This window comes from Lactuca virosa, chromosome 6 (genome assembly GCF_052849685.1).
Source record: "Lactuca virosa cultivar CGN04683 chromosome 6, Lactuca_virosa_CGN04683_v6, whole genome shotgun sequence".
Classification (NCBI taxonomy): Eukaryota; Viridiplantae; Streptophyta; class Magnoliopsida; order Asterales; family Asteraceae; genus Lactuca; species Lactuca virosa.
In genome coordinates, this window is record NC_136431.1 from 76,051,241 (window position 1) to 76,062,297 (window position 11,057).

Genomic DNA, 11,057 nt, shown 5'->3' on the forward strand with positions numbered 1-11,057 from the left:
TCATACAGATCTACCAATCTAAAAAATCACTACAACATAACAACATCCTATATACCATGACACATAACACAACCTAGTGGGCTGACCTTCGTGCCTTTGACCCACGGGTATTATGAGGAAAACTCACCTTAAATTCCAAAAGATAGTTGAACTGGTCACTGCTCCAAATACTGGCTCTACAGGTCACCTATACAACAACCAGGGACCAAGCCTCAATCTATTACTCAAATTACTCCATTTGACCTAAAGTCAAACTTGGTCAATGGTCAAAGTTAACGGTCAACAGTCAAATGTCAAAGGTTAACTTCCAGTTGGTCGCAACATCATGACCATATTTTCCCACGTCGTGCCTGTAAAAAAAACATATGGGTTCTTTCCCAGTCGCCACACCGTGGCAACATAAGGCCACGTCGTGGGGACTGGTCTGGACAACTTAACATATTAATCCATTTTCCTACAACTCAATGTGCTCCAAAGCTCAAATATGGTCCTTCCCATGGTCTTAATGGATAAAGTTTCCAACTTTATCCATTAATACACCTAAATAAATCAAGATCCCAAGCCCGAATTCCTTAAAGGTAACTAATGGCATGAAAACACCCATTAAGCACCTAATCTCTAGAGTTACTCATCCAAGGTTTCCAGAAGGGCTTCCTACACCTAATGGTCCATAAAAATCATAGCTTTATGGACATGCATTTCCAATACTTTTCCCTTCCATTTTAGGTCAAAACATGGCAATAAGGAACTCCAAGCTTGAACATGGGACAAAAACTCCAAAGATCTTCACATCTGGAATATATGAGACTAAGATGACCACAAGGATCCATAAATTTGCTAACTTTATGGGATCCAACCTTCCAACTTCTCACACCAAATAGATTAAGAGGCAAAAGGGCTAAATCTAGAGACATGTAACATAAAAATCTGATCTTGAGGACTTATAAAAGTCCAGAAAATGTGAACAAGGTGGATGGGGAGAGTTTCTTGTTGAGAGAAAGCCCAAGGGTGCCTTCTTCTTCTTCTTATTCTTCTTCTTCTTCTTCTTCTTATTCTTCTTCTTCTTCTTCTTCTTCTTCAAAACACCACCAAACACCATAAAAACTCAAAGGTTATCAATAAAGGCTAGGGTTTTCTCTTGGGGGCTGAGGGAGAGTGATTAATGCCGAGGGTGGGTAACCCTAGCCATCACATCCCTTAAATAGGGCACAAAACCCGAATTAGGGTTTGCCGTCAAACATTGGCCACACCATGGTGAATAAATCGCCACATCATTGCACTAACTTAGTCTGCATGCAAACATTGACCTTGGCCACGTCGTAAGACTCCATCACCATGTCACGGCCATTAGAACTCCTAAATTTGAAATATTAATTTTATTAAAAGATACATACCCAAAACTTGGCGTTACAATTGAGGATTTTATGGTGTACTGCGATGCTTCGATACTAGGTATGGGTGCGGTTTTGATGTAGAGGGTGGCATTTGACCGATTACGCTTCAAGGCAGCTAAATCCTCATGAGGCAAATTATGCTACTCATGATTTGGAGTTGGCGGTTGTTGTTTTCGCTTTCAAGATTTAGCGTCACTACTTGTACGGGGTCTAGTTGTCACACCCCCAAACCAGACGGCAGAAACGTCCGGGGGTGGATGACTTCATTTGTAGTATCACAACACATGCATCATAGTAATCAAAGTACAAACAACCATTGTATTTAAAAAGTATAAGTATTTACATGTGTTCAATCATTGTATATTGAAACCAAAATAGTTATACAAAAGAAGAAGACATGACTCAAAATAACTCCATCTTCTCAAATGCTCGGGGAGTACCTGTCTACTGATTCCCTGAGAATACAAGTAATTTGAAAAGAGAGTATCAACATAAAGTTGAGTGAGTGCATAAGTATTTATGTTTGAATGAATGTTTTCTGTTTCTTGAATATGTAAACTGTTCCAGAAAATCCTATATTTTATGTTGTATATGAAAAGTAGTTTTAATCTCATAAAACCGTTCTGTTTGTAAACAATGTTCTGTATTTGTATTTCTTTTTGTAAAACTTGTAACTTCCACCAGCTGTTATTGTAAACCGTAATGTAATACTGTAAATTGTATCTTGTAAACTAGTACTTTGAAAATGTACTTATGTTTAGTTAATTATACACTAACGTATTGTTAATATCTTTTTAATAGGTTATTATAACCATACTGACTAGATAGCCTGACCCAAGGCTATGAATGCGTTAAAGTTGTTGATAACAACTGTTACTCGTAGGCGTGTATGCCTGACTGTAGCTAGAAGTCTGAGTGCGGGATTGTCAATCCCAATATAGATCTATATACACATTGTTTCGATCCCCGACTGGAGATTCTGGTTATAATGTCAGGACTTTAACTATATTCTTTAAATGAATTAAACAACCTGAATCAAATAACTCATAAAAAGCATATAGACGTTACATGTATAATAGTTATGAAAAGCCAATCATTCTGAATTATGAATGATTGACAGCATGCTCCTAAATTAGTATATGAAAGATGTATACTCTTGACTGGTTTTGAAATAAACCTTTGTTCTTGTAAAATAGTGTACTTTAGTATACTTGAATCGTGAATTAATGTTCTATGAATCATAAATTATACCTATTATAATTTATATGTACTTTCTGAATTGATACTAATTGTTCATGAATGCAACCCCTTTCTCAACATGTTACAAAGGATATTTGAAATGAATGAAATAACTTTTATACTTATATACATATACAAATATATATAAGTAAAATTTAAATGACACTCGGACAAATAACCGATACTTACAATCCCACATTCAAACAAGGAAAAGGAACCAAAGTGGGTTATCAGTCCTAAGCCTTTTAAACCTTATATATATATATATATATATATATATATATATATATATATATATATATATATATGATTTCTGGGGAAAAATATAAGTTTATAAAACCATTTAAAAGAAGTTTAATATTTTGAAATACTTTTGGTGACTTGATGTCATTTTAACACAATCATTGAAATCATTTGATTTGATGATATCTGAAATCCATTTTGATAAAATATTTTGAAACCATTTGTTTGCAACACAAAATCTTTGTGTTAGACTTATATCCCCCCCCCCCTAAAACAGTAAAACTATGAAAATACGTGGGTATGAACTCACCTTTTGGAGGGTGATGCAAATTAAAGATCGATATAGGATGTTAAGAATGCCAAGTGACGTCTTGAACACAATTGGATCCTATTAAGCATATAATAACACATATATATGTGTATAATTAGTGTATATAAAAACTAATCATGTAAGTTAAACAACCTTAGGTGTTAGGAAACACTTGAAATAAAGTGTTACAATCACATGTGATTGAAAGAAAGGGGTTCACGGCCACACTATAAGTGTTTACGGCCACACACATGAAGTGTTTACGGCCAAGACTTGTTCTTATGAAGGGTTTACGGCCACATGATGATCTTATGAAGGGTTTACGGCCACCTCAAGATCACATGAAGGGTTCACGGCCGTGAACTCTTGAAGATCATGCATTTGGGTGTTTGTTTCTTGGTTGGAATCAAGTGTTTCTATTGTATAATAAGATGTTTGTAGAGTTACTCACGTTTTGGAAGTCTTTTAGGGAGTTTACGACCCAAGAACAAGTGTGTGTTCTTGGTGTTCTTGGTGTAAAGGATGATGATTTCAAGATCTATACCAAAAGTGTTGAATTCATGGATGAAATCAAAGAGTTTCTTGTGAATAAGAAGGATATCAAGTGAATATGATAGAATCAGTTACGATTTTGAAGAGAAAGGAGAGTGTTTTTGATGATACTTGAGAGAGTTTTGAGAGTTCTTGACTTGAGAATGTGAGAAATGAAGAATAATGAAGGAATATCATACTTATGATGAGGAGTTCTTGGCAATGATGGGTTCACGGCCGTAAACCCTAGTTTACGGCCGTGAACTCTTAGTGATGGTGTTTCCGGCTCAATTGCAACTTAATAATCTCAATTTAATACTTCCTAACACAAAATCCTTGAGTGTACTAGGCTTAGAACTCTCAAACAGACCCTTAACAAAGCTAAAAGTTAATAGAAACAAGTCTGACTTTTGATTGATTTGTTTTACTTACAAGATAGAAAAATAACGGGTTGTTACACTAGTATACCATTTACACGGACCACAAGATTCTGAGACATCTGATGGTTTAGCCCAAATTAAATATGAGACAGGGGAGATGGCTTAACATAGTGAAACACTACGACTGTAAGATTTTGTACCACCCTCATAAGGATAATGTGGTAGTCGATACGCTGAGTTGCAGGGTGTTTAGTACTCCAATTCAGGATTTATGTTTGAGGACGACAATTGTGACTCATGTTTTGGAAATGATTAGGGTTGCACATTGGAGGCCATCAAGGAGGAGAATCAGAAGAGTGAGTAGTGGTTGGTCAAGTATCATCTTTTAATTATAATATCTGGGGGTTGTTGACGTTGCATGATAAGATTTGTGTGCCTTTGTTGGGTGGGACACAAAAATTTTGATGGAGCACACAAAGCAAAGTTTTCTATTCATCCGGGCGAAACAAAGATGTATCATGGCATGGGACACAGCTAATGGTGGTCATGTATGAAGAAAGATATGTCTTGGTTCGTAGAGCGACGCTTGACCTGTTGGAAGGTAAAGGTCGAACATTAGGGCCCTCACAACAAATTATAGCCCTTGGAGGTCCCATTATGGAGATGGGAGCAAATCACCATGGATTTCATCATGAAATTACCAAAGAATGCAAAGGGATTTGATGCTATTTGGGTGATTGTCGATTGGTTGACCAAGAGTGCTTAATTTTTGGCTATCCGGGAGAGTTTTTCTGTTGAGCAATTGACTGAAATTTATGTTTGAGAGGTGGTTTCTCGCTATAGTGTGCCTTCATCGATTTTTTAGACCGCTATGCTCGTTTCACTTCCATATTTTGGAAGAGGTTCCATGACGAGTTGGGTATGCCAGTTGCACTTTAGCACCGCCTATCGTCTGCAGAAGGACGAGCAGAGTGAGTGTAGCGTTTAAACGCTAAAGTATATGTTGAGGGCTTTCATCATTGATTTCGGTGGGAGTTGGGACTCCTACCTTCCCTTGGTTGAGTTCTCATACAACAACAACCATCATGCCAACATTGGTATGCCACCCTTCGAGCTTCTCTATGGGAGGACATATCAAACCCCAATTTTCTAGGAGATGTCAGGCAGAGGGTCATGGGGAGCACGGAGATATCGCTCAAGATGACGGATCTCATACAACTTGTTAGGCAAAGATTACGGACATTCGAACTCCGACAGAAGAGTTACATCGATCGACGACGATCTAAATTAGAGTTACAGGTCAAGGATATTGTACTCTTGAAGGTGTCGTCTTGGAAGGACACTATTTGATTCAGGAAGCGGGACAAGATGGGCCCCAGATTTATGTGTCCTTTTCAGGTTATGGCTAGGGTGGGCAAGGTGGCCTACCAATTAGATTTTTTGAATGAACTCAGTCAGATTCATAAAACCTTCCATGTTTCTCAATTGTAGAAGTGTGTGACCGACTAGACAACTGTAGTTCCATCAGATGATATTCAGGTCAATGATCGCCTAAATTATGTTGAGCGGCCGGCGGTGATTCTGGATAGGAAGACGAAGGCCTTGCGCAATAAGGTGGTGGATATGGTAAATGTGCAATAGAAGCAACAAAAGGTTCCAAATAGATGTGGTTACCCGAGGAGGAGATGCGTACCTACTACCCTGATTTGTTTGTTGTAGTGTATTTCAAGGGCAAATTATGATTCAAGTGGGAGAGATTTATAACATCCGGTTGCATGTATCTTTTTGATAAGCTAATTATTTAATTTTTTAGTGAAATTTTGTTGGCTAAGTCGTGACATTGGGTGAGCCACGATGTGGCATTAGCTGAGAAGAAAAGTGCATTGGCACGATGCCACAATGTGGATGTATGTTGCCACAACGTGCCAGTCATTTTTGGCCAAAACACTAATTTTTAGGGTTGGTGCCCAACTTCTAGGGTTGCCTCATTTAGCAGCCTCCGTTCTCTGAAAATGAATCTTTACCCAAACCCTAGCCTTTTGTGTGTGTGTTTTGAGTGTAGGAAGTCACTTTGTGAAGGTTAAAGGTGGGAGAAGCTCATCTTGGTGGTTGTACACTTGTTTCCAGCTTGGATCTTGCATCTTCACTCCATTGCTGACCTTTTTGAGGTATAAAGTCTCTTCTTTTCTTATTAAAGCATGTTATATCTAGGTTTTATCCACTTTTCTCCATGTTTGGGTTGAGAGGTGTGCTTGGATCCCAAAAAAGTTAGCAACTTTATGGGTTATGGAGGTCGGTTAGTATTCATATATCTCAGATCGAGATTTTGGTGGCTTTTTGAGCTTCATGCATGAGATTATGGTGTTATTTCCACCATTTTGACCTAAGTTGGAACTCTAGACTTGCATTGGACATGCATGGCTAAAAAGCATCAATCTTTGTGATGCATTGGACCTTAGGAAGTTTTCTGGAAAGTTGGAAGAAATGGCTTAACGAATTTAACACTAAGCGACATGGCATTATGGCCGCCACGACTTGGCGATTGGGGGAATGCCGACTGTTTTATCGTGTAGCACACACAACGTAGCCTATGAGTCGTCACGACGTGGAGACCTGCTAATGTTGACTTTGACCGTTGACTTTGACCAATGTTGACTTTTGGACAATTGAAAGGTTTTAGAGTGTAGACTCCGGCTTAAAGATTTTTATGATTTCATGTATTTTTGATGATTATGGGAAGATGAAAACATCACTGTAGACTATGGCTTGTAGATTTTTATGATTTATGCATTCTGATACTTGATTTGAAATGATTGTATTTGATATACCCGAGATTTGATTGACTTGATGTTTATAATACTTGAGGTGTTTTTATATATTAAAAATGAAATTTTTTGTTACAAATAGTTTTGAACTCTTTCGATTTCAGCCGTTGGATTATGATGCAAATCGACGGATAGGGATTAAGGTCATCTGTTTGATGCGAATCGTGGTTTTTAACCTTTAGCAACGTCGCCATTAGCGGCAATTTATCGGAATGGTTCAATGAAATATGATGACTAGTTAACATTCAATTGATTAAACTCCAAACTTCACCCTAATTTCCTTGAATTTACCCTAATTTCCTTGAATTTTTAAGTATAATTAAATGTTAATTCGTTGAATTTTTTTTAGAGTTTATTGCATTGTGGAAGAAAACTATATAATTGTATGACTTGTATGGACAATAAAAATGATAATGTTACTATTAAATAGATTCTATAAAATTCAGTTCGTAAATGCGCTTAACGGCTTCATCTATTTCTTGTTTTTTCTCCTTGTGTAAATTTATAAATATAGAAAAATTGTACTCTGTCGCATACACATACAATTATTTCATGATTAAAACACACGTAGAACTCTGTAGGCTCACAAAGACTAATTCTATTATGACGGCCGTCGACATAGAATAAAAGACTAAAATTAATAAATACAGAAAAATTTGTACTCTATCGCATAAATATATAATTATTTGGTAATTAAAACAATACGTATGACGTAAGCTGTTGCCCCACAAGGACTAATTCTATTAGGATGGCCGTTGACTTAGGATAGAAGCCATGTTAATAATGTTCTTCCTTATAAACAAGTCTATATCGTTCACCAAAAGTAAAATGACAATCGTAATAAAGTGGGTAAAAAAGCTACCATTGACGGATATGTAGATTTTTTTAACGGAAAATCTAATATAATCCTATCTGATTCTAAACTAATCTTGATTCCATTTATGTCCCATATGGGACTTGAATCTCGACCATAAAAAAGAAAGGCAACATCTGGACCTCAAAAAGGATCATGTAGATAAATGTAACAACATGATCATAATGTTTGAGCAAGGTTTCCAATGACTTTGAAACACTATGACCAACAAACATAGGAACTATGACAAATCTTTATGAACTTGCCGGGTAAGTTTTAGAACCGAAATGGTTGTCAAGGAAAAGGATTCTTTAAGTAAGCATGCCACTTGTCAATAAAACCCAACTCGTCTGGATTCAAGCTTGGAAGTTCACGAACTTGAAGGCTGTTGATTATCTGTGTGGTCTCACCAAGAAGTTGGGCAGCAGCTCGGACACTCGCCTCCCTTTTTTCTATGGCATTTTCGTGGCATTTCATTGCAATGACTTGGGGTAAGTTGGTGAGACATGCAGCCAATATGTCAGCGATCACTGATGATAACTGTGCAAATAGTTCATCTTGGCTAACCTGGTCAATGTTCTCGTGGTAGGATAGCATTATTGTTTCAGTGATACGATACATTGAATTGGCACAAATAAACTTGTATCTGGAATTATCATTTTCGCTTTCCACCTCATTGGCCTTATTTTTAGCTGTGTCCCTTAACCATTGAAGAATATATCCGGGTGTATTCACTTTAGGGTTAGGTTTTGGCAACTTGTGTCCTAACCACTTGTGGTAGACTTCAACTTCTACCCACAATGTTTTAGCTACCTTTTGAATGCTTACATGATTATCAGTAGCATTGAGGGTTTCTTCCACAAGTTTGACGTATACAAGACCTTCATTCACACCACTCACCAAGCAATCGACTTTGTTCTTTTGGATATCTGGAAGAGACATGGCGATGGATGTGAGAGTTACCAATGGTAAACTCCAACAGTTGAGATATTCTTCTGAAAGTAAAGGCGGAACATGATGGCTGTCAATCCTTTCAACTCCTTCAAAACCTCTAGATTCTGCTAGAAGCTTCATAAGATTCTTGGGTTGTTGTTTTTCAGACTTTCGAATCAAGTGGTTCACAGATTTTGAAATGCCTTTTAATGTTTTCTCAGCAAACTCTATGTCATCTTGAAGTTGCAGAACATACTGTCTTAGATCTCGATCGTTCCCAAGCTGCTCAGGATTTTGTCCCAACACAATGCTTGATGCGCTAAACATGGCCTTTAAGCACGTCCGACAACCCAGACAATACGAAACACATATCACAAAGAAAATCGGAATCATTGTTATCAAAATTGGAATCACTGCAATGATCTTGCATGCTACCACAACTGACTTCTGAAATCCTATACAAATGCTGAGACTTAGGATTTTCAAATGGTGGATGACAATCTTGCATTTGCGACTACAGGATGGGAATTGTACGCTACTCTGTTTCCAGTCATATAACTTCTGGGTCCAGTAGCTCTCTACTTTATAGACCTTGAGTTGCTTCCAAATCCATTTTACTGACAGCTTAAAGCTTAATGCTGCAAAACATCTTGCAACTGGGGCAATCGTGCCCAGTATCACTCCGATACTTTGTATAATATAAATCAGTGACATTGACCACTTATAATCGGAATTATAGTCCATTATATTTCCCAAATCAACCATCATAAACAAAATAAGTAAGACACTGATTAAAGCACATATTACCCCAGAAGCGGAGGTTGTAGCAGAGCAAGCTGTCATAAATTGAGGGCTTCCAGTTCCTGCCATGATCCAGTAGTTGCTCACATGCTGCTTTAGCTTCTCAACAGTTAACACTCTTCCTGGTTGTTGCAGCTCTTGATCCATTAGAGTTGTTTGATGAGCGGATTGGTATTTCGATTCTAGAATCTCTTTGGATTTTAGAATTGCTAAAGATGAACAAGCGTATATTATCAGCAACATGAGTAACGGAACCACATAAGCGAATGCATAAATAATACTCTGAAGGAAGGTTCCTTGAAGATACGTATAAACTGGAGTAGCGACTAGGACCTCAGCATCATCTTCTGAATAAAAGAGAATCCCGGTGTTTATTTGAATGCAAATATTGACAACCAAGGTGATTACTAGAACACCCAAAGCTATGACGTTTGTGACAAGTTCCTTGCTGTTCATGGTTGCTAAAGAAGGCAGCATATTAGCCATCATGGTGCACATAAACCACACGCTTCCAAACTTTGCATTCAGGTCAACAATACCTGGCATTAGATTACTTAGATCCATGGGTAGCTTTATTGCAGCAGCTATCACTGTGAGAGATGCGGCATTCAGAGTGAAATATTTACATGGAAACCAGAGCTTTCTGTTCCGCAATCCATGTAATAAATCAGCCGCCATTGCAAGGATGCATAACAGGGATGCAGATGCGATATAGATCCCAACCAACGGCATAGGTTTGTTGTATAAGTTTTGCTGATGTGACTGGTATACTAAAATCTTCAAGGAAGATATGTAGTCATCTGTAATATTTTTGCAAGAGGTCACTTGCCAAAATTGGTTGTATAGTAAGTTGGAATCCATGATAATATCTAAGGGGTGTAAGGAGATGGAGAGCACGAGATTTATTTAGTGGAAGACTTAAAACAAAAGTATGTTTCTTCAGTGCTATGGATGACTTAAAAAAATGAAACTTTTATAATCGATCACTTGATCCCACTTTGAAACTTTCGTACATTAATAATGGGGAACGACTTTCAAAAACTGTCTTTGTCACGCGGTCTAAGAAGGACCCATATGAATTTTATTTTTATTAGAATACAAAACACATATAGAAATATTATTTATAGTTTTAAAGAAAATAAATGTATAGAAATTGGAAATGTTTAACCAACATACTAGTTTCTGTTAATTTTATTAACCAAACTTAATAGCTTTTCTTATTTAACGGGTAAAAATGCAAAAACTAGGACATCCTGTATGTATTTATTATATTATCTTCCTTTTTTTTAAAAAAAATTTATTACTTAGGGGGCTTAATTTTGAATTATTTTTTAATGAGATATTCTATTTTGAAAAAAAGATACTATCTAATTAATTGTAACATTAAATGCTGTTTCTGAGTTTTATAAAAATATATAAATTAAAAAATTTACTTGGGAGTGGTTAACATGTCAAAAATTGCCACTATTAATCACCAACTCCCCCCACTTCACTTCACAACCCATGTGCTTATTCAAATCTTCAGTTGGGGACTTGGGGGTGGTGTTT

At 37.0% G+C, this 11,057-nt stretch overlaps 1 protein-coding gene across 1 annotated transcript; it reads right to left on the reverse strand.

Annotated features, from left to right (window-relative positions):
• Window positions 1-8,069: 8,069 nt before the first annotated feature.
• On the reverse strand, window positions 8,070-10,241 carry LOC145121652 (uncharacterized). Its single transcript, XM_079057368.1, has one exon. The coding sequence runs from the start codon at window positions 10,239-10,241 to the stop codon at window positions 8,070-8,072; it is 2,172 nt and encodes a 723-aa protein (XP_078913494.1).
• Between the last annotated feature and the right edge of the window lie 816 nt (window positions 10,242-11,057).